The 27,946-nt window shown below is 46.8% G+C and overlaps 1 protein-coding gene across 2 annotated transcripts; it reads right to left on the bottom strand.

The window, feature by feature from the left end:
• Positions 1–46: 46 nt before the first annotated feature.
• Positions 47–27,914, bottom strand: LOC113590447 (septin-7-like). 2 transcript variants are annotated; one of them, XM_035528954.2, is made up of 13 exons: positions 27,800–27,914; positions 23,686–23,792; positions 11,094–11,194; positions 10,886–11,020; positions 8,341–8,458; positions 7,641–7,733; positions 7,146–7,242; positions 4,765–4,816; positions 4,530–4,655; positions 4,049–4,069; positions 2,758–2,893; positions 2,476–2,621; positions 47–1,671 (listed from the first exon to the last, which is right to left on the bottom strand). In XM_035528954.2, exons 1-13 carry the CDS (start codon positions 27,807–27,809, stop codon positions 1,635–1,637), a joined length of 1,179 nt encoding a protein of 392 aa, XP_035384847.2. In that variant the 5' UTR covers positions 27,810–27,914; the 3' UTR covers positions 47–1,634. The 2 variants fall into 2 exon arrangements, with proteins under 2 accessions (XP_035384847.2, XP_035384846.2); XM_035528953.2 differs by lacking the exon at positions 4,049–4,069.
• Positions 27,915–27,946: the final 32 nt, after the last annotated feature.

Genomic DNA, 27,946 nt, shown 5'->3' with positions numbered 1-27,946 from the left:
CTGCGAGATATTCTCAGTTTGCATGGAACGACTAAACGTCACAAAAAAGGCTGTAAATGTTTTAATTAATTCTGGGGAAAGAGATAAAAATAGCATGCTTACATATGACAGGGACAAAACCATGTACACATGAAATGGTATAATCAGTTTTATGATGTGACTTTTTACAACTAAAATTAAGAGAAAAAATAAAAATGTACAAGATGCAGTACATAAAATAATGAAAAATGTGTTTGTGTGAGAACAGCTAGTCATGTGGGTGCTTTCTACCCACTGCTCCAAACCCGCCAATCAAAAACAGCCAAAAGAAGCACCACCACCGCCCAGGAATGGTCTTGCCCACCAGTAAAGAACTGGTGAGATGGTAGAGTTTCAGTGGGAGGTGTGTGGGTTTGTTGTTGTTAAATCAACAGCCTGTGGAGTTAACAGTACCTGAAGCTGGGCCGGGACATCTGATTGAGGGGGTAAAGTAACAGGCTCACAAAAGCAGCTCACCAGCCACTGAAAAGGACAGGAAACACTGGAGGTGGTAAATCACAACAGGCCCAGCACAATTATAAATGCATGAGAACCCACAAAACTACCAAACCATATGAATAGTTTTTTTTGCTTTTTTTTTTTAATTTTTTTGGATAGACAAAATTTTGAATTTGTCTAAAAGTACACTTGCACATTAGAGAACAGGGCTTTTTATGTGCATATGATCAAGAAGGGATATTTCTATTTCAGGAAGAAGACACTAAGCCAAATAATGACACTTTCAAATGTTTATAAATGGTTATGGTACCACTTACAGTGTCTATTAAAAATAAACAGATTTATCAGGGATGATATATAACACCAACAGAAAACAAAAGAAAAGGAACGATACAGAAACATGAAAACACCACTGTCCAAGGATAGATCATTTAAATTACACAAAATGGAAGAGTATACCATTTCTTAGCAAGAAGAAATTAAAAATCACATTTTATAATCTGAAAACAAAACAAAAATGAATCGCCTGAGATGTTCTTCAGCCTGTAGATTTTTTGGATGGAGTCTGTCAGTGTGTTGGAGGGGAGGTGAGAGGAGGGGCAGTCCTCTGTAACAATACGTCAGGGGTGTGTGTGGGGTGGGGAGATTTGTGTGTTGGTGGGCTTCTGGACTATGTAACACTCTAGAAGGTTTTCAGATCAGTCCATAACTAAACAGAAACGAGGGGACCATGGAGCTGGAAACAGAGGTCTCTCTAACAGCAAATGTTCTCCTGTGTTCACCTGCAGCTGAAATGTGAGCACTGTGTAAACCAATGAAGAGCAGAAACACTGAGATTGAGCAAACTCGGGTTATGCATGACTGTGGAGTACTGGCAAACTGTGACAGGTGACTGAATAAAGGAAGGGCCAACTGGGAAGGGCGATCGGGTAAAAGTGGGCGGACAGTAACCTATGTCTGGCTGAGGCCCTGTGTGCCACGTATATGATAAGAGGACACCCATCCCCCTCTCACTGTCTCAACACCAAAGTCACCCTCCCACTGCACAGACAGACAACAGGTGAGAAAATACAGGGGTGATAGTCCTTTCCTTTTGGTCAGCTGACAGTCCAGGCTGGCATTATTAGCAACTAGTGCATTGCAGTGCTCCAAATGCTTTAAAATATCTTCTTCTTTTTGTTTTTTTCCAAGGTCCTAAGGGCGAATAAGTGCAGAGATATTAGTCTGGGGAAGGCATTGTGTTTTCAACAACAGAGAATGTCAAAGCACATCTTTAAAGGAAGCAGGCATGGAGCCCTAATGAGAAGGACAGTTTAGGTCTAAAATTCCAAAAGTTTGGATGTCTCAGAAATTAATTAAGATACAAGATTTGGACACAGTGTTCCTTCAGGAACCTCTGGGGAATTTTTAAGCAAATCTGAGCTGGTCAGTCAGGAACCTTTCAGAAATCAGGTGCACTGAAAGTGGATTTACCTTTTAAGTTATTACTTTAAATCAGTATATTTTCTAAATAAAAATCCACTTATATGCAAAAAGCTCCTTCAGTCAACCTGAGTAGTTAGTGGATTATATTGGTTTGTTTTAGAAAAAATCTAATTGAGTGGTAAAATGAGAGATTTCACTGTGCACTGAAGAACCCTTATTCAACCAAATCAATGTGTAGTCAGTTCCCTGCACTCCTAATAGTAATACTCAGATCAGGACAAATCTTCTCACAAAGTTCAATTTGTGAAAAGAAAAAGAAAGAAAGAAACAAAAAAAGGTGTGTTTAAAAAGTTTAGGACTGGGCACAGGTTAGTGTGTTTTAGAGCTAGATTCAGTGTCACAGGTTAGTCTGCAGGTCAGGATCACTTCAGAATAAAGACAGTCCTGACCCTAATCATCCAAATAACACTATGCAGTATGCGCGCGCATGTGTGTGTGTGTGTGTGTGTGTGTGTGTGTGTGTGTGTGTGTGTGTGTGTGTGTGTGTGTGTGTGTGTGTGTGTGCGCACGCACCTGGAGGTGTCAAGTTTCTGCTGCTCCGCCAGACGTTGCTGGGCCTCCCAGCTGTTCTTCTCCTCCTCAAATTGCCTCCTCTTCTCCTCCAGCTCCTTGTGCTGTGCCTCCAGATTCTTCTTCATCTGCTCATGACGTCTCTGCAGCTGAGGGGGCACACACTCCGTTAGGACAAACCCAAGCTGGGGACCAGGGACTGTTGGAGATGTCGGGTGGCGCAGATGGGGACAATGGGATGGGGCCGGGGTGGTGGTGGTGGTAGTCGTGTGAATGCGGTTGTACCTCTGCCTCAGAGTCTCTGAGTTTCTGTAGCTTCTCTTTGACCTTCATCTCAAACACCTGCTCCATCTCACTCTCCATCTTCTTCATCTTCATCACGTGCTCCCTCCTCTCCTCTTCCATCTGAGCCAAAGGACTTCTGCTTTCACACACACACACACACACACACACACACACACACACACACACACACACACACACAAAATGCACAGGCAGATGCACATATATGCACAATTATCCCTATGTTACAGTGCAGCAGTTGAATGAAAACTAAGCCCAAAGCTAAAAGCCAATGAGGTGAGCTGTGTGAAAGAGACAGAGAGCCTTGAAAGGACAGGCTTTTGGACCCAGAGCTCCCTCACAGGCTGTGTTAATTAGCCAAGCTGCTCAGGCTTAAGGGAAGGCACCAAGCGCTACACAAACGGCATCAGGACAGAACGCTGAAGAAACAACGAACATTCTCACATCCATCGAACAGGGAACGATTGTTCCAGCATTATCCTGGTATCTGTAATGAACACTAACTAGTCCGATGATTTTATTTTCCGCAACAGCATAAGAAGATTAAGACCTAATTAACCTGTTGACCTTCACTGAACATTCAGATGTATTCAGAGGAAAAAAAGACATAGAACAGAGACTGCCACTAAAACATTTCCTCTGTAGAACCCAAGGGAATACTGGCTACTGCCATGGTTGTGCACTCCTAGCGTCCCTGTCTCCATGGTTTCCCTGTCGCGTGTCTTTGTTTTGCTTTACTTCCTTGTTTGTTCCTTAGTTTCGTTTTCTCCACCCCTCATGAGCTGCACACCTGTGTCTAGTTAAGTCCTCATTATCCTGTGTATGTAAACCCTGCCTTTTTTCCCCCGTGTTTGCTGGTCATTGTAATTCTAGCCTCTTTGTTATAGCCTGCATCCCTCGTTTGTCATTGTGTACCTGTTTGTTTATCATAAATTCCCAGACTCTATGTTGGCTAACTGACCCGGGACTGTGACTAGGACTCTGATCATGGATTTGCCCTTAAGAAATCTCAGCATATGCATCTGCCTTACAATCGCTCAATGTTACAGCTACAGTTGACCACCTGAGCTCGTCGCCACTAACACCACATAGAGAGACAAAGAGAGGCTGACTAGCCCCGCCAACAGAGTCTCCAATCACCCCCACCTTGCTGGAGACATAACACCTGCTGTGGGGGGGGCAAGAAGAGGTGGAGGGGCAGGCAGAGGAGCAGAGCAAAGGAAGAACAGGGGCAGAACAGTGCCTAATGGTGCACATACAGCGAGCCACTTACACGCCTTCAACTGTGTCAAATCTAAAATAAGAACAAAACACACACACAAACACACTTTAGCATGCGGATGTCATGCAGTTGAAGGCGGTGGTATCAGCTTGTGTGTATCTGCGGTGGGGGACAGTGGGGTGCTAACATTGTAGAGGGTTAAGGTTAGCAGTTGGGGCGTTAGGGTGTTAGAGTAGTACTGCCCTGACCTCAGTAGGCCTCGGGGTGGGTTAACATGCTCCGCAAGCCTACAGCTTTGTGGTGGTACTAATGGATAATTATGGAGCACCAGGGCAATTTAACAGCAAGAATACATTGTCTTACATTACTGTTAAAGTGTTTGGGACAGACACAGTGGTAAAACCTCAGTTTGAAGAAGTAAACAAAATAATGTAGTTAATTCTGTTCTCATGCAATCATTCAACTTGCAAACCCAATATACATATATATGTGCACACAGTATAATCTGACAATCAGGTACACACACACTCACTTGGTGAGCTGTCCTTTAGTTTTGTTGTTGTCTGCACCGTTGTAGGTTACTGCTGCAAGCTTCCTGCTGCGGTAATTCTCGTAGTGAACATTATTGGTCACATCCTTCAGGTCCTGCATGTGGGTTCTACAAAGCCCAACCACAGAGAAGAGTGGAGATGAGGGTCGGAGCACGGCTGCTGTTTGACTGGCGACCTGCAGGTGTGTCAGCCCTGGGGCTAACCCTAGACACGCACCTGATGAGCATGTTCCCCAGCATGGTGAAGTCACAGTGCTCACTGTTCTCAACTGGAAAACAGAAGCACATGGAGTCAGTCACAGAGAGTCCGGGCTGGTGTGAGCACAGATGCGGACTCTCAACCTACAATTCCCTCCACAACCAGCAGATGGCACAAAATGCTCCAACATCAATGCACTGGCAGGCTGTGTCAATGTGAATTTGTTCAGATGGCTGAAATAGCCAACAACCCACACTGCATTTAAAGTGCTTACATGTTTACCTTTAAACTATCTCAATCATTCAAAACCCTCAGATCCTAGACTCAGGACACACTCTCACACATCACTGCAGAAATGTCTGCACAGTAGAAATGCCTTTGCTCTGAACTCAAACACACATATGCACAAGCACACACGAACGCACATACCCTCCATAAGCCTGGGGGTGCACCGAGAATATGTGCATGCGTATTCTCGGTTAGGGTTGCCCCCCAATCCGCTTACGTGTACTTTAGTACATAGTATAATTTAGTATCGTTCCCTTGGTGATGTAATATCTTCTCATGGTTTCTCCTACCACTGCTATGCTGATGACATTCAATTATTTCTTTTCCACCCTCTGACACGCAGGTCTCCAGACGTATCTCGGCATGCTTGACTGACATGGATGACTTGACTGTCATGGATGACAGCCCACCACTTGAAGCTCAATCCCAGTAAAACTGAGCTTCTGTTCATCCCAGGTACTCCCAACCCTTACCATGACCTCACTGTTCCCTTTGAGAACTCCCTGGTATCACCATCTGAAGCTGCCCGTAGCCTGGGCATAACTTAGGACAACCAGTTGTCGTTCTCAGCTCATGTTTCTAATCTAACCCGGTCTGCAGATTCCTCCTTTGTAACATATGAAGGATTTGATCCCTTCTTTTGCCGGAAGCTACCCAGGTGCTTGTGCAGTCTCTTGTGATCTCAAAGCTAGAGTACTGCAACTCGCTACTTGCTGGTCTTCCTCTAAGAGCCATCAAACCTCTACAACTTGTCCAGAATGCAGCAGCAATCCTGGTCTTCAATCCTCTGAAGTTCACACGTTGCTTGCCTACAAAGTCAAAAATGGACCAGCCCCTTCCTACATGAGGTCAATGGTCAAAGCCTGATCCATACCTCGAGTACTTCAAACCTCAAGCACGGCTGGGCTTGAAATACCGTGCTTCAGGTCTCATGGACGACAAGCATCGAGACTATTTTCTGTCCTGCTCCCAGATGGTGGAGTGAACTCCCGCTTGCTGTCCAGACAGCAGAGTCCCTTGCAGTCTTCAAATGCAGACTGAAGACCCGTCTATTTGCAGAATATTTAAAGGACAACTGACAGTGCTTCCTTATTGACTGATTAAATTAATACTTATTGTAGGGTATTGTTTATGTTGTTTAACAAACTCTAGCACTTTTTGTTTATAGCACTTATCATTCTTTAAGATATACCTTATGTATTTTGCACTTCTAGGTATCAGCATTCATCCCTGTATTCTAGAGTATTCTAGTTCCTTGGTATGTTTAATTCTAACCTACTATACTGTACTTGGATATATTCTATGAGTAAATGACAAAGCACTTTTGTAAGTCGTTCTGGATAAATGCCGTAAATGTAAATGTAAAATTGCAAGAATACCTACATAAGCCTGAGAGTGCACTGAGAAACACGAAGAGACACACTCACTCACACACACACACACCGATGCAGTATAAATGACAAGTCAGAGTATGATTCTGACAACAACGTGACACTCCTGACTGTGTCCATTATCTGAACTGTGAGCTTTAGAGAAGTGCCGAATTCAGACCTGTGAAAGGCAGAACATGGCTCCGTCCACTAAACAAGTTTATGTGAAGCCTCCAGATAAAAAGCTCTGGGGCATGTGGGGAATGTAAGGAGGGCCGCGTGGCCCTGCCATCTGTTCAGCCTGGCCTACCTCTGCCAGACACAGCAGCGCATCTGACATGAAATATATTCTCCATCAGCTCACACAATTTTAATGACAAATATGGTCTTCTAAACCACTCAACACATCCACAATCATTTCTTAACATGCCTTTTAGTGACCTGCTGGTAATATCTCTCCACCCTCTCTTTCTCTCACACACACACAAAACTGTACAGCCAACCCACACATTGTTCTTAATTCATTAAATCCAACAGTGTAGCACATTTTGTGTGTGATTAGTTTTTGGAGAGATTAGTTTTGGTTTGTGATGCATTTCTCTGCAGGAGCTTCCTGTGTGAGAGGCCTCTCACAGTGAGCTCACACACACACACAGTCCAACTTAGATGACAACATTTCACAGCTCTCCCTTTTACCATCTTAATCATTTAATATGATTAAATGCCCCGCCCCCCCTTTACCTTCGGCCATGCCCCATGGGTACTGCCTCCCACGCACACGTTTCCCATTCACCTCAAGGATGGTGTTACTGCCAACAACAGCCAGTGGGAGGCGATCCTGAGCAGGGGTGAACACAGGAGACACACACACACACACACACACACACACACACACAGATCAACACCGACACTAAGCTGTGTGCCAGGGGTGGGGACAGGATCACAATTTCACTGGTCTAAAACCAGAGAGGAAACCGAAAAGACACTTACTCTACTCAAGGGCAATCTCTCTGGAGCAATGCCTGATATTAACAGTGTGTGTGTGTGTTTGTGTGAGAAATGTGTCCCTGTGTGTGTGGTATGTGTGTGTGTGACACTTCTTTAATGGGTCACCTAAGGGAAGCAACATTGATTCCTTCCTGTGCTCAGTTGGAGGAATTAAACATTTCCCAGTTCTCTCTCTCTCTCACACACACACACACACACACACACACACACACACACACACACACACACCTTTATCTTCTTCACAAGCTTCTTCTCTTCCTCATCGTCTGTATCCGGAAACTCGTAGATTTTAATTTTATGCTCCTGGATTTCCCGCATGATCTGTTGGGGTGCAGTAGTAGGAGGACAGACTGTAGTAAATAGATTTATGGCATGTTTCAGGGTGATTTGTCTTATGGGTAATGCTACATAAACAGTGCAGAGCTCCTGCCAGGGCAGTGACCAGTGCTGTGTGTGCTGAGTCACTTCTGCTGGGATTCACATGAGCTACTGATGCAGACCATCGACTACAACTACAGTAGACCCAATCACAGCTTTAAAACTGTCCTACGCACACGCTGATCACAGCTTTAAAACTGCCCTACGCGCACGCTAATCACGGCTTTAACTGCCCTATGCGCACGCCGATCACGGCTTTAACTGCTCTACACACATCATCTCATTAAATAGTTTATACACCAAGATCCTCTTGACAGCTCCTGTTAACTTCGACATCACTGCTTTAATTTCTCTGAACACCAAAATCATTGTAGTAACTGCAATTTAGAACCAGCTGACTCAATTGTAACTTCTTTGTACACCCAAATAACAACACCTATATACACACCTATGTGCACTAACCAATAACACCACAAATACAAAATGGTTGCTTATTCATATCTGCACACATGCAGAGGGATCAAGTGTATACGCACGCGTGCACACACACCTGCTTTTTAAAGTGTTGGCACTCCTCAGGAGTAAGTGTATCAGCTTTTGCGATGAGGGGGATGATGTTCACTTTCTCATGGAGGCGCTTCATGAACTCAATGTCCAACGGCTTCAGCCTGACACCCACACAGAAAGAGAGAACTTCAGATATCCATCTATATCTAATATATATATATATATATAATCTATATTAGACAGAGAGAATATATCTACATCTACATGTGTCTTGACACCCTAGCAGTGACGAATCACATTGTGCTGCACTGCTGCCCACACACACTCACACGTACTCACATATAGGGCTGTGATGACACCAGAATCGTGAAGTACCAAGTGTAGTATCACAACTCTCAATGCCAAAATATTTTAAAAACCCAATAAAAAGTTAACATGAAAAATATTTACTACACTGAACACAAAAGTCAGATTTTTACATGAAACCTTCATCAGTTCAGAGCTATTCACATGGTAAATCAAAGCAAGTAAAAAAGCAAAGAATAAACTAATTATTTTAAGAGAGACTTCTGTCTTTGGGAATGTACTCTGTTACGTTAGTGTGCTTCATGGCCTGTTTAAGGTGCTCCCATGTCCATGTCCAAGTGGTCTTCTGTCAGCTGTGTTCTCTTTGGCCTGGAAATTATATCTGACATACTGAACACCACATACAGACACAGGGCTAGAGGGAGGAATGTCCAGATGTGCGTCAGCCTGAAGGAGTGGCAGACGCTGAGCTGGGAGTGAGGAAACTAAACAGTCAAAAGAACGCAGATATCCCTCACTGCTTAAAATAAGCCAATGTTGATTTGAACGATCAAGTAAGCTACAAGGTAAATCGGTTATTTGCAATAGAAATGCAAGAACTTGTCTTCCAGAGTTCATATGACGAGATGAGTCATTCAGCTCATCTGGGATCTAAATTCTTGACAGGCCATTTCATTAATAACTTAAGGAAGCTTCCCAGTATAGCTTTCAACTTCCATATCCTTGTGACCTCTCAGCTCTTTGTAGAGGTCCAGATGCTGGCCAGCCAAACGCAGGGTATTTTCTGCAGAGAATCACAAGGTGTCCGCCCACGTCAATTTTCATGCTGCCTCCAGCTCTCAATAAAACTCTGACAGGTGTTCATTAAATCACTATTTTCTAACAAGTGTTGCACTTGTTCCTGTAGCCTTGAACTGCTTTGCAGACAGACAAGTACTTAAATCAGTAAAGAGATGCCTCTACAAGCTGCCCTTGCTTATTCAAGAATAATCTGTCTAATAGGCTACTTTAGTCACTGAAACAAAACTTATTAGGTTCCTAATGATTGAGAAAAGTTCATGCTTATATTTTGTCACAGAATGCCAAGACAATAAAGGCATCACAACTGACCTGATGTAGAACAGGACACCTTTTTAAAAAATAAAACATGCTTTACTTCTGTTCAATTATATAATTATTAGAATTACTAAAGTCCTCTAGTTTTAGTGTCTGGCTGGACTGGGTGAAGGCACGGTGCCTGTGTGTGTGTGAGACACGATCATGACGGCATCACCTCCTCTTCAGTTTGAGCGAGGAAATCCCTATGAATGTTTAGCATAGTTGCCTACTGTTCCTGTTTTGCAATGGAGGGATTGATGACACCTTTTACAAACCAGCTTTGTCATGTCTGCTGGCTGGAAGTCTTCATTAGCGATTGATGATAAAATATGCCCACACCTCACACACCAATTCTGGCTTTCCCCCACCAGCTGTGGACGCGAGAGATATAGCTGTGCTGGGCTCCTGTCCTCTCACCACTCAAGCTACCTGGCTTGTGTGTTTTGCCATCAAAGATGATTTGGGGCAGTGGTAGCTCAGTGGTTAAGGTACTTGACTTGTAATTGGAAGGTTGCCAGTTCAAGTCCCACCACTGCCAAGTTGCCACTGTTGGGCCCCTGAGCAAGACCCTTAACCCTCAATTGTTCAAGTTGTACTCACTCATAATTGTAAGTCGCTTTGGATAAAAGCGTCAGCTAAATGTCATAAATGTAAATGATTTAACACATGCAGTTTGCTCAGAATACAGATTCACTGCATCAGGTTATATTTTCAAAGCACTGAATTGACTGCATGTAGATGCTGCCATTAGTGTGAACTGGCATAGTTCACCAATCACACAAAGGAAGAGAGAAAGAGGAAGAGAGAGCCCTTCCTTTGTTATAGAACCCACAGAAGAAGCCTGTATGGGACCAGCTGGAGGTCCAGCTGAAAAGACACACAAACAAGCAAATACTGAGCATATGTGAAAATGGCACCGATATCGCCATCACCCCCCCCCCCCCCCCCCCACCCCTCAACAGCCTGCTCCAGCACTGTCTTGCCTGGTCAGCATGGGGTAAAATACATTTGACAAAAACATCATCACTTCCTTTAAGTTAGTTGCTGAGTTTTGGGGTGGAATTAGGCACAGACAAGTACTGTGCTACTCATACTTCACTACAGTAATGTACATGTTAATGAGAAGCACTCATAGAAACAGTAATGTGTGTGTGTGTATTTTTCGCTACAGGTGTAGTACTCACCCATGGCCAGAGGGGGCGATGAAGTACAGGCAGCAGTGCACTCTGTTGTCTGGCATCTGCCGTCGGTTGACGCGTGACTCTGCGTTGAGATAATCCTCAAACTTACTGTCAATGTGGTCAGTCACTGGCTGCCAGCTACAGAAATCCAAAAGAACGAGATCATATACCACACATGTGCACACACCACCATCGAGGACAGAGTGCTTACCAGTTGCTGTTGTCTACGGCATCTCCGAACCCTGGTGTGTCCACAATGGTGAGCAACAGCTGGACTCCACCCTCCTTCACCAATACCTTGGAGTGCTCCACCTGAAGGCATAGAAGAGCACAGCACACGTGCTCCATCAGGTGACATCCACAGGCAGCTTCCACAGCCACTCCAACAGTATAAGGTCAAGTTCAAAGAGGTTTTATTGTCATTTCAGCTATATACAAGTACACAACAAAAACGAGACAATGTTCCTCCAGGACCATGGTGCAGCACAAAACAATAGTGCAACAGACAACATGCTACACAAGTGCAAACAGTACAATATAGTGCAAAAATGTCATTAAATAAACATTAAATAAACAATAATAAATACAGGACAGGACAAATACAAAATACAAAATGAGTAGACAGTGCAATTTAGTACAGTACACAGTACTGGGCATATGTAAAGTGAGTTGTGCATAGCAGTCAGTGACATGCTACCCTGAACATAGCAGTCACCGGTAGCAGCCAGAACAGTTCAGAGTACAGTGCTGATTTAGTACAGTACTCTAGCAGCAAGTAGGATAATGTGCAAGACTGCAACAGGGGTGCATAGTTTATTTGTGTGAGGTTTGACTTCAGCACTAGTCCGATGCAAAACAATGCGTGTGTGTGTGTATGGATATGTATGTATGTATGTATGTGTGTGTGTATGTGTGTGTGTGTGACTGTGTATAAGCATGTGTGTATGTGTGTGACTGTGTATAAGCATGTGTGTATGTGTGTGTGTGTGTGTGACTGTGTATAAGCATGTGTGTATGTGTGTGTGTGTGACTGTGTATAAGCATGTGTGTATGTGTGTGTGTGTGGCTGTGTATAAGCATGTGTGTATGTGTGTGTGTGTGACTGTGTATAAGCATGTGTGTATGTGTGTGTGTGTGACTGTGTATAAGCATGTGTGTATGTGTGTGTGTGTGACTGTGTATAAGCATGTGTGTATGTGTGTGTGTGTGACTGTGTATAAGCATGTGTGTATGTGTGTGACTGTGTATAAGCATGTGTGTATGTGTGTGTGTATAAAAGTGCCCATTTTGGAATCTGAATTGGAATTGGAGTTAGCCAGAGTTCAGGAGTCTGATGGCTTCTGGGAAGAAGCTGTTGCACAGTCTGGAGGTGCAGGACTGGATGCTGCGGTACCTTCTCCCAGATGGCAAAAGGGTGAACAGTTCATGTGAGGGGTGTGTGGGGTCTTTCACAATGTTGGTGGCTTTCCGGATGCAGCGTGTTATGTAGATGTTCGTGATGGAGGGAAGAGAGACCCCAAGGATCTTCTCAGCTGTTCTCACTATTCTCTGGAGGGTCTTGCGGTCAAAGGCGGTGCAGTTCCCGAACCAGGTAATGATGCAGCTGCTCAGGATGCTCTTTATAGTACCTCTATAGAAGGTAGTGAGGATGGGTGTGGGAGATGGGCTTCCCTCAGCTTCCGAAGGATGTAAAGACGTTGCTGGGCTCTCTTGGTGATGGAGCTGGTGTTCAGGGTCCAGATGAGGTTCTCCGCTAAGTGAACACCAAGGAACTTGATGTTCTTGATGACTCCACTGAGGAGCCGTTGATGGCAAGCGGGGAATGATCTCGCCTTGCTCTCCTGAAGTCAACAACCATTTCTTTTGTCTTGTCAACATTCAGATACAGGTTGTTGACCTTACACCAGCTCACCAGTTCTCGCACCTCCTCTCTGTATGCTGACTCGTTGTCTTTGTTGATGAGACCCACCACGGTCGTGTCATCAGCGAACTTGATGATGTGATTCGCACTGTGCATCGCTGCACAGTCATGAGTCAGCAGTGTGAACAGCAGAGGGCTGAGTACGCTGCCCTGGGGAGCACCAGTACTCAGTGTGGTGGTGTTGGAAGTGCTGCTCACAATCTGGACTGACTGAGGTCTACCAGTCAAGAAATCCAGGATCCAGTTGCAGAGGGAGGTGTTCAAGCCCAGTAAGCTCAACTTTCCAATCAGATGCTGAGGAACAATGGTGTTGAATGCTGAACTGAAGTCTATGAACAGCATTCTTACGTAGGTGCCCTTTTTTATCCAGATGTGTGAGTGCCAGATGAAGTGTGGTAGAGACGGCATCATCTGTAGAGCAGTTGCAGCGGTACGCGAACTGCAGGGGGTCCAGAGAAGGGGGAAGCTGGGTCTTGATGAGTCTCTTGAAGCACTTCATGATGATGGATGTGAGTGCGACGGGACAGCAGTCATTGAGACACGACACCATGGGCTTCTTAGGCACAGGGACGACGGTGGTGGTCTTGAAGCATGTTGGGACCACGGCGCAGCTCAGAAAGATATTGAATATGTCTGTAAGGACATCTGCAAACTGGTCAGCACATTCTCTGAGCACACGACCCAGGATGTTGTCTGGCCCAGCAGTTTTCCGTGAGTTAACCCCACGCAGAGTACGCCTCAAATCAGTCGCAGTCAGGCACAGCACCTGGTCATTTTGCGGAGGGATGGACTTTTCCGCTGCAACGTTGTTCTGCGCTTCAAACCGTGCATAGAAGTCATTCAGTGCATCTGGGAGGGTGGCATCACAAGAAGGTGATGTTTTCCTGTAGTGAGTAATGGCCTGAATGCCCTTCCACATGTGCCGTGTGTCACCAGTGTCTTTGAAGTGTCCATGGATCCTCTGATCGTGTGCACGCTTTGCTTCCCTGATTGAACGTGACAGTTTGGCTCTTGTTTTTCTGAGAGCCTCTCTGTCACCCGTTCTGAAGGCTGAGTCATGGGTCCTCAGTAGCATGCGCACGTCAGCAGTCATCCATGGCTTCTGGTTGGGCCGTATGATGATGATCTTGGAGACAGTAACATCATCAATGCACTTGCTGATGTAGACAGTCACTGATGTTGTATACTCTTCCAGGTTAACAGTGCCACCATCAGTAGCAGCCTCCTTGAACGTGATCCAAGTCGTCTGCTCAAAACAGTCCTGAAGAGCAGAGATGGCTCCTGCTGGCCAGGTTCTCACCTGCTTCAGAAGCAGTTTTGAGCGCCTGACGATCGGTCTATATGCAGGGATCAACATTACAGACATGTGATCAGAGTATCCGAGGTGGGGGCGGGGCTCCGCCCGGTACGCACCAGAGAGTTTTGTGTAAACAAGATCCAGCGCGTTCGCTCTTCTGACACGTTGATGGAATTTAGGCAGTACTGACTTGAGATTTGCATGGTTGAAGTCTCCGGCGACAATAAACAGTCCGTCTGGATGAACGTTCTGCAGTTCATTAATCGCTCCATACAGCTCCTGGAGAGCCTCTCGTGTGTGCGCACTGGGTGGAATGTACAGCGCGATTATAAACACGGAGGTGAATTCCCGCGGTAAATGAAAAGGTCTGCATCTGACAATAGCAAACTCCACCAGCGGTGAGCAGTACTTAACGACAAGCACAGAGTTTTTACACCAGGACTCACTGATATAAATGCATACTCCTCTGCTGCGTGTTTTGCCAGAGAGTGCATTGTCTCTATCGGCACGGATTGAGACTAATCCAACCAGATGAATCGCGGCGTCTGGAATACTGTCGCTGAGCCACGTTTCAGTAAAGACTAAAACACAGCAATATCTGAACTCTCGCTGTGAAGTCTGCTGGAGTCTGATGCAGTCCAATTTATTATCCAAGGAGCAGACATTTGAGAGAAATAAAGATGGTAGAGCAGGCCTGCTAGGATTAGCTTTTAGCCTAGCACGGACCCTAGCTCCCTTCCCCCGCTTCTGCTTCCTTGCACAACGCTTGCGGTGTCTCCCCCTTCGGCATTCGGACTCAGGCGAGGCCGTGGTCTGCAGGCCTGGTACGCATAGCAACCCGAGCTCACAGAGCGTCTGAAGCACGCCGTCGTCCAGGTAGGTTTGTGCATGGTGTCTTAAGTGTAGCAGGCTATGACGGTTGTATACATGGAGGTTGGTTGTTTCCATGCATTTGTGGTTTAAGTTGCTGGAAGAATGTAGTAGAGACGACAGATAGTAACACAATAGCATCATTATCGGATCTGGAGTGGCCGCTGCATGCTACCGCGCCGCCATCTTGCAATACCTGCGACGCCTGGCCAGTGGTGCAGCAGAGGGGGGAGGGATGGGTGCAGGGATTAGCGTACCTTGGGGAAGGCACACTCATTTACTCAAGATACTCATTTACTCAAGAGGCCTACTTTAGACACACAGGACTGAGAGCACTCGTGTTTATGATATGACCCACATAGAGCATCATCAGAAAGCAACTCCTGAAGTGACACACACTTTAAATTATGCTTTGGTACTTCTCTGTGCAAACACTTTTAGATCATTAGCTACAGCTGTAACCTGAGGAAAACGACCTAAACCATGCCCCACTGCATGGCACTGAACCACACACCCCAGATCTAGTTCTAGACCCACCCCCTTCCCATCCAGCTCTAAACCACGCTCCTGCTGAGCCATGAAGGCTGTTCTCTGGGCTTTAGTGGAACTCCAACCTACATACAACACCTTTATTCTCTACATCCCAATTTTTTTTATTTTGAGCTATACAGAGATAGGCTGTTTGAAATAGCCTACTATATACTACACTCAGTATACGCTGTATACTGATCCCTCTAGTAGTATGCAGTGTAGTGTCCAGCATGTGACAAACGCAAACAACACTATGAGGTCACATGAATGTATGAAGGCTCCGCCCACCTGGGAAAGATTTTCCGCCACTGTTGCTGACGGCATGCAGTACACCATGAAGAGCTCTGGTTGTGTACTAGGATAATTGGTGGAAGCAGTATATTATCTGGGTATCTTTCGCGTAATGGAAAAGTTTATTTTGTTCGCATACTGACTTGGGCCCCAAACAGTTTACGAGTAGCATGTAGAAGGCAATTTCAAACACAGCCTTAGGGGGCAAGTTGTGCGTGTTTCATTTACCATTTGTAGAGCCAATGACGAAGAACATGCCGACGTCATTGTGAAGGCAGACACAGAACACACACACAGTCCAAATCTATCAAAGCTGCTCCTCCACTCCACATTCCAGTCTGTGACCTTCTCTCGGAGCTTGAAAACATGCATCATGTGCTGCCCAGAGGTCCCATGACCTTTGACACTGGCTCCCACATTAATTGTTAAACCTTACACATCTTAACTAATCTGACTCATCATGTCAACATGGCCTGGTCCGAGTCAATGCGGAGTGTGTGGGATTGGATTAACACTTGCAGGAATGAGAGTGCAGACACTCCCCTACAAGCTAACCCACGCCAGATCCCAGCACATCTGGGCAGGGGACCAGGGGTGGAACCACAGGTCTCTGCTTTCACCCTACACATGCCTGACTCACGCCATTGCACCGCTGGAACCAGTAGAGTGCGGAGGTCGCGGGGTAGAGTTTGACAAACAGCTTGCCCCAAAAAACTCGCCACACAATGAGAGTTGCTGCTTCAGACATGGATACCGTGAACCTTGATCTCCGCGCACGTGCGTGTGTATGCGTGTGAGTGAGAGAGAGAGAGACTGGTTTTCATTATCTTAAAGTTCAATGACACATTTCTCTAACCCCAAACTTTGTAACAAGAGAAGCCACAACAACGGGGGACTTAATTCTGTTAGTCTGAGGTCTGTGTGAAAGCTGAGAAACGGGGGAATGACAAACGTCTGCCCTTAAACCCCCATAAATGGCCCAGCAGTTCCAGATTGTCCCTGACCTTCTCACACTGGGTTTATCTGGAATCCAGAAAGAACACACACGCGCGCGCACACACGCGCGCGCACACAATCAGATTTGATGATGTATAATATGCAGGTAAACCACTTTTAAGGTCTGAAACTAGTGCACTTGGAGGATGAGATATGATCTCTGTTTGCAGAAGCAGCTCATCTCACAGAAGGAAACAGCAAGGTGTGTGTGTGTGTGTGTGTGTGTGTGTGTGTGTGTGTGTGTGTGTGTGTGTGTGTGTGTGTGTAGAAAATACCCCGTGAACAAGTAAGTAACATCTTGTAAGTAACAAGATGGTGCTGAGGAGGTCGGCTGCCGTCACGACTGCTCCGTCCACACCTGGCACTTTTTTCGCTCTTCCCGCTACCCCTGATTTCTCCGCAGCCCCTCTCTCTACACCATGACGTGCATCTCGTACAGAAGAGACACTCTTATTTCTCTTAATCTACATACCACCCACCTCACGCCGTCTCCAACCCCGGACCCAAGATGGCCGACGGGGATCCTGAAGGAGAACAAAGGACGCGACGCGAGGAAAAGGCCTCGAGGGAAGTGAGCCGGCGTCAGGAACAGGCTGAGGGCTCAGGCACACCGAGTTCCCTTACCTAGCATCCTGATAGCCAATATCCAGTCTCTGGACAACAAGCTTGACAACCTCCGGGCCAGGATAAAGTTCCAGAGGGACATTCGGGACTGTAACCTCCTCTGCTTCATCAAGTCGTGGCTGAACCCAGCGGTACCAAACCACGCCATCCAGTCAGCCGAGTTCTTCTTGGTTCACCGTATGGACAGGACGGCAGATTCGGGGAAGTGGAGAGGCGGTGGAGTGTGTGTGATGGTAAACAACAGATGGTACAACAATGCCAATGTTGTTACTCTCGCCTGCTCCTGCTCACCTAACCTGGAGCTGCTCGCCCTCAAGTTTCGTCCTTTATACCTTCCTCGGGAGTTCACTTCGGTCATCATCAACACCGTGTACATCCCACCTCAGGCCAACATGGACACTGCACTGTGTGAACTTCTTCATGAGGCTCTCACACAGTTTCAGGCACAACACCGGGACGCTGCATTTATCGTGGTTGGGGATTTCAACAGCGCTAACCTCAAGCGTGCAGTGCCCAACCTTTACCAGCATGTAACCTTCCCCACCAGGGGAAGGGACACTCGACCACTGCTATACCCCATACAAGGACAGCTACAAGGCACTAGCTCATCCACCGTTTGGTAAGTCGGACCACGCTGCCATCTTCCTCATACCAAAATATAAACAATGGCTAAACGGGAAGCTCCAGTTCAGAGGGAGGTCGCGCGCTGGACAGACCAATCGGTGGCCACTCTGCAGGACGCTCTGGATGATGCAGACTGGGACATGTTCCAGGGCAGCACTGATGATGTCAGTGAGTTTACAGAGGCAGTAGTGGGGTTTATCGAGAAACTGGTGGACGACACGATTCCAAGAGCCACCATCAAGAAGTTTCCCAACCAGAAGCCCTGGGTGGACAGAACTATCCGTGAGGCTCTGAACTCTCGCACTGCTGCCTACAATGCGGGGATCATCAGCGGGAACATGGACGAGTACAAGTCTGCAGCATACGGAGTGCGCAGGGCGGTGAGGGAGGCGAAGCGGCGCTACGGGAGGAAACTAGAGACACAGTTCCAGCAGAGTGGCTCTAGATCCCTGTGGCAGGGACTACGGATGATCACGGACTACAGGAGCCCACCCTCCGGACTGATGAGTGCGGATGAGTCTCTGGCGAACGAGCTGAATACATTCTTTGCTCGCTTCGAGGCTACATCTAGCAGCGCTAATGCTAACAGCACTAACAACGCAAATGGTGCTATCGGCGCAGCCAACGGCGCATGCGCAGAGCCCACCATAGAACAGCGCCCCCTCATCATCACGGAGAGTGACGTGAGGAGAGTGTTTAAAAGGGTGAATGCCAGGAAGGCAGCGGGACCAGACGGTATCTGCGGGAGGGTCCTCAAAGCCTGCGCAGACCAGCTAGCCCCAGTATTTACCGACATCTTCAATCTCTCCCATCCAGCTTCAAGCGATCCACCATCATCCCCGTCCCAAAGAAACCTCGACCCTCCGACCTCAATGACTATCGCTCTGTTGCCCTCACATCAGTCGTGATGAAGTGCTTTGAAAAGCTAGTCAGAGATTTCATCACATCTTCACTGCCAGCCTCCATGGACCCACTGCAGTTTGCATACCGCCACAACTGCTCCACTGATGATGCAATTGCACATCTGCTCCACACCACACTGACCCACCTGGACAAAAGGGAGGGGAAATTATGTTAAAATGCTATTTGTCGACTACAGTTCAGCATTTAACACCATCATCCCCTCCCTACTCACTACTAAGTTGGAAGATCTAGGACTGCATACATCCCTGTGCGACTGGATCTCCAACTTCCTAACAGACAGACCACAATCAGTACGGGTGGGCAACTGCGCCTCATCCACCCTCACCCTCAGCACTGGAGCTCCTCAGGGTTGTGTCCTAAGCCCCCTGCTCTACTCACTGTACACCTACGACTGCACAGCCACTTCCAGCTCTAACATCATTGTCAAGTTTGCTGACGACACCGTTGTCATGGGTCTGATCTCGGACAACGATGAGAGGGCCTACCTGGAGGAGATTAAACACCTGGAGAACTGGTGCCAGGAAAATAATGTCCTCCTAAACGTCAGTAAGACAAAGGAGCTGATCGTGGATTGCAGCAAGAAGCAGGAGCGGTACTACCAACCTGTCCTGGTCCTGCCATACCAACTCCCTGGCAAAGAAGGCTCGTCAGCGTCTTTACCACCTCAGACACCTAAGAGACTTCAGACTGCCCTCCAAGGTACTGCGGAACTTCTACACCTGCACTACTGAGAGCATTCTCACGGGGAACATCACAGTCTGGTTTGGGAACAGCACCAAGCAGGACAGACAAGCACTCCAAAGGGTGGTGTGTGCAGCAGAGCGCATCACTCATACAGAACTTCCTGACTTGCAGACCATCTATTACAAGCGGTGCCAGACCAAGGCCAGGAGGATTGTGAAGGACCCCACCCATCCCAACAATAGGCTCTTCTCTCTGTTGAGTCAGGGGAAGCGAAGACCAAGACAGAGAGACTGAAGAGGAACTTCTTCCCACAGGCCATTCTGGCCCTGAATCAGGGAAACAGATAAACTGTGGGGACCACCACCACCATGTAACTGTAAATATGTCAATTGTAAGCTGGAACTGTACATTGTGTACATACATATCCATTGTACATTGTGTACATACATTGTTAATATATTTGTGTGTGTGTGTGTGTGTGTGTGTGTGTGTGTGTGTGTGTGTGTATATATATATATATATATAAATAAAATTATTTATTTATTTTTCAGTATAACTCGCAGTGAAATGGTTTGACTATGTATGTGACAAATAAACCAAACTTGAAACTTGAAATGGTGCACAGCACGTGCAGAAAATAACTATTTTATCAGGGGCTAATATGAGAGCTCACATCTCCAGTTCTACTGTACTATGATGGCAAATAGTCATTACAGAACACAAAGTACTTCTTAAACAGCTAAACAGAATCCTGAGGAAGTTTACAGAATATTAAATTTATGACCTTGTTGTATTTATCATGATTCTCAACTTTACTGATACTGTGAGATCAGGTTTCAGTAAACCCTGTAAACACTTCTCAAGTAATGTGGAACTACACTAATGACATTCTACAGAAGCAAGCATAATGGGGCCCAGATATCTTTCTCATACACGCGCACACAAACACATACACCAGATTCAACTATAACTACTCACTACACACCGCAGAGTGCACTACAAGTGCACACCTCACACTCAGAACAGAGTGAACTATACAGAGCACCCAGGAGTGGTGGGGAGGGTGTGCGTGTTCTAATGTGCATGACCACCAGGCTATAGCATCAGCTAACTATGCTGGAAAACCAGAATAACTATGGTTTTGTAGAAAGGCTTCAGCAATGAGTGCTCCGAGCATGTGCTGGGTGAGCACAAGAGGCCAAAACCACCTTGCCACCCTGTCATTACACATCTTGTCTCACCACAAACCACAAGCCTGGACTAGGTGAGCGAGGATCCCCCCACAAAACATCCCCTGCACAATAATAAACCCATCACCTCTGACAAAGAGGAGACAGGTGTGTCTAATAGAGGGGTGGGCGTAGGTAAAAAGTAGATGCTTCTGAAAAACTGGGTGGTGTGTGTGTGTGTATGTGTGAGATGACTATAGTGAGAGTGGTTCACCCAGCACCACAGAAAAATTGCACACCGCCAAAACTACATTGTACAGAGCAACCAGCGTATTAGTGGGATTTCTACATCACACTTCTTTGTGCTGGTAGCGTGTTTGGTGGGGCCAGAGCTCAACACACCTGCTGCTTCCCGTTACCCCCAACCCACATATCAGAACCCAAGATGTACATCACTACAGCTGGACTGGCACCTTGCGGCCTAGCTAGGACTGCACCACGACTCAGGGAGATTACAGCACAACAGAGGTGGGTGTGGCCTGTCCACACACACACACACACACACACACACACACAGCCTTGCCTTACTCAGGAATGCCTGTGTAGTGACATCAGCACACAGATCACTCCGTCTCCATCACTGCGCAATCATCACTGGATATAGCATGGCCACGGCTCCGTGCACAGACGGTGTGAGGGCACAGCCAACCAGACTGACAGACAAGCCAAACGCACACCCCCTTACACATTCCGAACACACACACACACACACACACACACACACACACACACACACACACACACACACACACACACACACACACACACACACACACACACACACACACACACACACACACACACACACAGCCTTGCCTTACTCAGGAATGCCTGTGTAGTGACATCAGCACACAGATCACTCCGTCTCCATCACTGCGCAATCATCACTGGATATAGCATGGCCACGGCTCCGTGCACAGACGGTGTGAGGGCACAGCCAACCAGACTGACAGACAAGCCAAACGCACACCCCCTTACACATTCCGAACACACACACACACACACACACACACACACACACACACACACACACACAAATATAAACACAAACACATCTAGCAAACTGATCTGCTCAGGCAGGCATGAACACCCCCCGCCCCCCTTGGCCCCAGAGCACTGGGGTATCATCTCAGCGTCATGGAAACTCAGCCCAGCATCTCCACACCGCCGCCCCATTAGATCCACCTCACTTCACTGCTCTGGGAGTCTACAGCTGGGGGCTAGGGGCAGCAATGTTTATGAGCAACATTCAAGCACTTTGTGAGCAGAACAATGTAACTCAAAGACCTAGAGCTTTAGTCCGTTGTAGTGTGGTGGCCATGAACGTGGAAGGCTCAGAAATACAGTGGTTGTCCACACAGCATCATGAAAATACACAGCAGGACCAAGAAGATGTGGAGATGATGAGGTCTCGTGTTCTTCAGTGCCGCAGACAACCCTAACACTGCACTACCCCCGAGCATGGTGCAGACCTTTTCATCCATTCTGAAGAAGGTGTGAGGCTTTGGATCATATGTGCTAGCAAGGGCATTACATCACACCTAAATACGTAGTCCACACAGTCATAACACAACCCCTGTCACAAAACAAACCATCAATCCCACAAACAGCTCTGTGAAGCTTTGAGGAAAGACCCGTACATAAACAGCCCGGCTCTGCTGCACAAAACACATTTTTCATCACCCGCTGAGCTGAACATTTTTTGTAAGCTGAGCACTACAAGACCACATTCAATTCATTGACATGAACTGGGCCACAGAAACAAGCTACTTTCATAAGCAGCGGCTTTAGGGGAGGCGAAAAGTGACTGACTGTACATGTATGTGTGACAGTGATCACACACACACCCACCCCTCCCCCAACACCTCTCACAGCCTGTCCAAACTCTAATTCACCCTCACATTTCCTCAGAGGTGCCAATCCTTTAAACGACTAACAATCAACATAACTACTGGTTGCACTCGAAACAAGCACCCTATCTCCACCACCCCCCACCCCTCCCCCCACACACACGCAAGCTCACACACACGCGGGGCCTGAAATAGTGTGCAGTGGAGGATGTACTACTGCCAGCCCAGTGTGGGCAGGTAGTGAATGCCAAACCCACACCTCACCACCTCCACACAGACTGCTGCAGGCACAACTCCACGCCAATACATCACAGGGTTGCTGCCTGCACACACTCTCTCTCTGGATGTGGATGTGTGGATATACACTCATACTAGTACAGGTTCACTGATACACACAAACACTCAGATACACTGGTATACCCTCGGACTAGCATGTACTCACGGATACTCATGTACCATCACACTGCTATGGATATTACTCCAGACTCAAGGTGCTATATGGTCAGCCTCTCTCATACAAGTCTCATACAGTAACTGAGCCCACACAGCTGGGATCTAGCATCTTCACTGTACAATCCACTCATGCCACACCTCAACAGCAGGTCTAACAGGCATAATTGCCGTTTTTCTGCTCAGGCCATCGGAGGGAAAAACTGGTCAACACATACACTGCAGAACTGCAGCACAGTGAAAGAGAATTGATCTCAGGTCAGGGTTAACAGCATTTCAGCAGCTAGGCCAGGTCCACAGCCACAGCACAGTGAGGTATCCAGTCAAAAACAACCTACTGGAAGACAGAGGAGGAAAAAGAACCGAACCACATCTGCATTTAACTTAATTCTTGTGTGAAAATATGGATGGCCTCCAGTTCAGGGGTGAGAGGGCTGTAAACCATGTGGTAGATCCAGGAGAGAGGGTGATAGAGAGATGTTCGTAAGGCCACGTGAGCAGTAACGCCTTACCTGTACAGTCTTCTTGATCCTGTGAGAAGGTCCAGGATACTCTGCAGAGTACAGGTCTGTGAGGAAGAGTGAGTTGATGAGCGTCGACTTCCCCAGCCCTGACTCCCCTACAAGACAGAAACAACACACACAGCCTTAAGATAGTCTCCACGAGCAAGTCTCTCCCTTTATCTGTTCTTTCTTGCTGTTCCTGATGCCTGGCAGAGATAGGCAGTCTGTGATGCAAAGCTGTCCAACGCCCTGCCAATTCCTGGCATTCCTAACATACTTCCCTCTGTTCATGCCCAACCACAGGAAGTCAGGTTGCTGGTGTAGAATAGTGTAACCTGACAGGGTTTGGTGTTAAATGTTTCACTCTTTCAGGGAACAAGAGCCTGATGAGAACAGTAGTGAGAGACCAACACAGCAGAGCATCTCACAACAGAGCAGCTTGGTTAACTAAACCCATGGCTGGTTGGCAGATGGAGTGCCGCTCTGCCCATAGCTGCTCCAGTGTGCGAGGGGCGGGTGAAGTGCCAGCTGGGCGCTAGCAGGACCGCAGACAAAGTAAGCAGTGTGAGGGGAACAAGCAGGGGCAGAAACGCCTTCCTCTCCTGACCTTAAACAACAACCCAACCCAGCATGGCCACATTCAGAGCTGCAAACCTGACACTTGGCACTTTATGGGGGAGGGAGGGAGCTAGCTACAGAAGTACAGACACAGAGAAAAAAGCTTCTACACAAAGAAGCTTTCCCCCTCTCCCTTTGCTTTCAAATCATAAATATTTTTCAGAGGGGCAGAGCTACATTGGGCCTCACCCCAAAGTGGTACATTAATTTAAATTAAAAAAAAAACAAAAAACAAAAAAACAGAAAAGGTTGACTTGCTTTGAGGATTTATTTTTGCTCTCTGAATGGGGTCTTTGAAATCAGGGTGTGAAATACAGGAGGTCTTAAATATGCCTGTCTGAATTAGGGAGACAAGCAAGGCAATGAGAGTGAAAACTTCACCCCAGGGGTTAGGGTTATTCAGTGCCTGCCAAGCAAGCCCTGGACCCAGGACAAGGGACAAGGGCAGAGTTATTGCGCCTTACCACAACTCCCAGCTCCAAGAGACACCACAGCGCAGCTCACCTCAAAGTGCAATGTCTGCCACGTGAAATGACAGGACCTGTGGCATTTGCTGTTTTATGTGAGGAGCTGGCAGAGCTTGAAATATGGTGGTGAGCTGTAAAGGGCTGAAGGTTTGGCACATGGAAGGAGGGCGAGTAAGTGTTTCACGGTTTTCCCTATCAGAGTAACGCTAACTGATGTCTCACCCTGAGGGAGACAGCGGTCTCCTCTATTCACAGCAGGGCTGATAGCTGATTAATGGCATGGACACTTATTGTCTGTTTACGTCCAGTATGGTGCCCATGTCTCCCTGCAAGTAGCCATTACGAACACTCTGGGTGTGATGGTAAAAAAACCTTTATGCAGCAGCATTGCTGTGCAGAACCAGCTCATTGTGAAAGGTGGAGGGGAGAGGAGCGCTCTGTTCCCATTCTCTAGACTGGCTAAGAGGATTCAGGGCCCTGGAAGGGGAACAGGCTGGCCCAGAGGGCAGGCCCAGCCTGGAGGGCAGGCCCAGCCTGGAGGGCAGGCCCAGCCTGGAGGGCTGGCCCAAGCGGGAAGCTTCCCATTCACTTCCTTTAAAGGAAATATCACACAGCTGTGTAAACCACAGGGGTTTCTGCTAAAGAAACTAAAGGAACTCCCTGTCACACAACACAGGGAGACAGGAAAATGCACTGGCCAGCGAGAAAGGGTGTGGGGGGCTGGGGTGAGTGAGACGAAGAGAGGCAGTAGGAGAAGGTGAGAGGGAGAGAGATTGTGTGTTTACTGTTTTACATGTTTGGTGGCTGTTGTGTTGATGCTGGAATGGAAAGTGGCTGTGATTAGAGACAGGAGAAACATAGAGACCACTGCCATTCATACTGATTTAGACTGCAGTGGAGAGATTTTAGCCTCTGTATGGGTGGTTTGAACCATAAAAAACAAACAAAAAAAAACAAAACGATAGGGTCAGGAGTTAGTAGTAGCTATTTATGTAGTTTGGATTTCAGATCCATCATAGCCCAGCAATCAAGGGAAAATAAGCCTCAGGAACCCTTCCACGCATCCAACACAGAAAAGCTGTCACTAATCTTAAGATTATAGGCTATGCCAAAGCCAACACACATACAAAATCTCTCAGAAAACAAGGCTGGATCATGGGTAAGCTGATTGAAATAAAGGCTGATTCTCACATGCTTTGGCAAAGCAGTTAGTCATCAGCAAATACTGACTTTTTACCTGGGACAGACAGGTTGGCCTCAGTTTTACCTGTTAATGAGGAGGCAGGGCTTAAATGCCCAGACTGATAGCATCCACAAGCAGGCACACAAGCTGACATGCGCGCGCGCGCATGCACTCACGCACGCAGAGAGGATTACACCAACATTTGCTCCTTTACGAGTTAAAGGCACAAAAAAGATCCCCTTCGTATTTTACTGCACTGTGGGTTTGAGAGAGAGAAAGGAGGAGAGTACCAGTACAGTCAGGGTGTGTGCACGCTAAAATCAATTAGCTCACAGTTCTTGGTGTGTGCTTGGTATTACGTCTAATGGGACTAAGGAGGTGGAGCAGAGCATTTCTCACAGTGTGGTTTGTGTGGACAGACCTTTAGAGCAAGGTCTGGGCAAAGACATCTGTTCTGTTGCATGCACAAAGTTCTGTTGCATGCACGCAGAAGGTTGGTGTGAGAAGGTTAGCTCGTCAGGATCTGCTCTTTCTTGTTCACTTCAACACCACAATAACATCAGCTTGTGGACTCAGCATTAATACATTTACATTAACAGACTCTCTTACACTAAGACATTTAGGTGCTTTGACATCTACTCACAGAATGTGTCCTAACCGGTACAGTAGGTTAAACTCAAAGACACCAGGATCAGTGGTCATGTAAAATACTGCACAAATAGAGCAGCAGCATGGTGGCTTGGTGGTTAGCAGGCTTGCCTCTCAGGGTCTTGGGTTTGAGTTCCTATCTGGTTGGAGTGTCCATACTCTAACTGTATTTGCGTGTGATTCCTCCAGGCTCTCCGGTTTCCTCCCACAGTCCATACACATTAGGTTGATTAGATTATCCAAATTGTCCTGTATGAATTGATCTGTAAAATGTCCTTGAGTCTGAGAAAGGCACCATATAAATGTAAAAATAATAATAATAATAATAATAATAATAATAATAATAATAATAATAATAATAAATGAGGCTTCTGCCTTCATTTGAAGACTGCAAGGGACTCTGCTGTCCAGATAGCCAGCAGAAGTTTATTCCACCATCTGAGAGCGAGGACAGAGAAGAGTCTCAACGCTCATCTTCCATGAGGTATGAAGGATCGGGTTTCAACCCGAGCCGTTCTTGAGTTTCAAACTACTCTAGGTACGGATCAGGCTTTGACCATTTTCCTTATACAGGGATTCTGCATCTTAAACTAATGCAGGCAGCTACTGGAAGCCAGTGAAGGGAGTGCAGCAGTGCAGCGATATATGTGAACTTTGGAAGACTGACGACTAGCGCTGCTGTATTCTGGCTCAGTTGTAGAAGTCTGATGGCCCACAGAGGATGACCAGCAAGCAGGGATTTGCTGTAGTCGAGCTTTACGATTGACAAGAGACTGCACAAGCACCTATGTAGTTTCCTGAGAGGATGTAGTTTCCTTCAGCTCAGAAGGCTACACTGCCAATACACTACTGGACTCTTGTTGTAGTGAGCTAGCCTCCACGACAGCTCCTACGCTCATCAGGTAGAACTGGTTCAGATCCTGTTCAATTTAATCTCAAGCAGGTAACTGGGGGGGGGGGGAACAAAAAAACAAAAAAAAAATCCAGCTCTGAAGTAAATGAAAGAAATCCAGATTTCAAGCTCTCATACCACCCCAAACACCATTCCCACCATCTTGGGGTTAGTTTCATCAGGTGAAGTACAGTTCACTGCATGTGTTAAGAGTAAAAGATTAATGGGGTCTCTAGTAATTTAAAGTGATCACAGACTATTGGCCATGACCTATCTTAGCACAGGTGGCAGCAAGGCCAGTGAACATCTACTCACCCACAACCATGAGCGTGAACTCAAAACCTCTCTTCACTGACTTTCTGTAGACTTGGTTGGGGAGGTTGGCAAAGCCCACATATCCATCCAGGTTCTTTTGTTGCTGTGAAACCAAAAACCAAACAAGGCTGTTAGTGTCTGCTGGAG

Source organism: Electrophorus electricus, chromosome 2, assembly GCF_041902795.1.
Source record: "Electrophorus electricus isolate QZ-2024a chromosome 2, ASM4190279v1, whole genome shotgun sequence".
Taxonomy (NCBI): Eukaryota; Metazoa; Chordata; class Actinopteri; order Gymnotiformes; family Gymnotidae; genus Electrophorus; species Electrophorus electricus.
The sequence above is the reverse complement of the archived record's forward strand: the minus strand, read 5'-3'. Positions and strand labels throughout refer to the sequence as shown.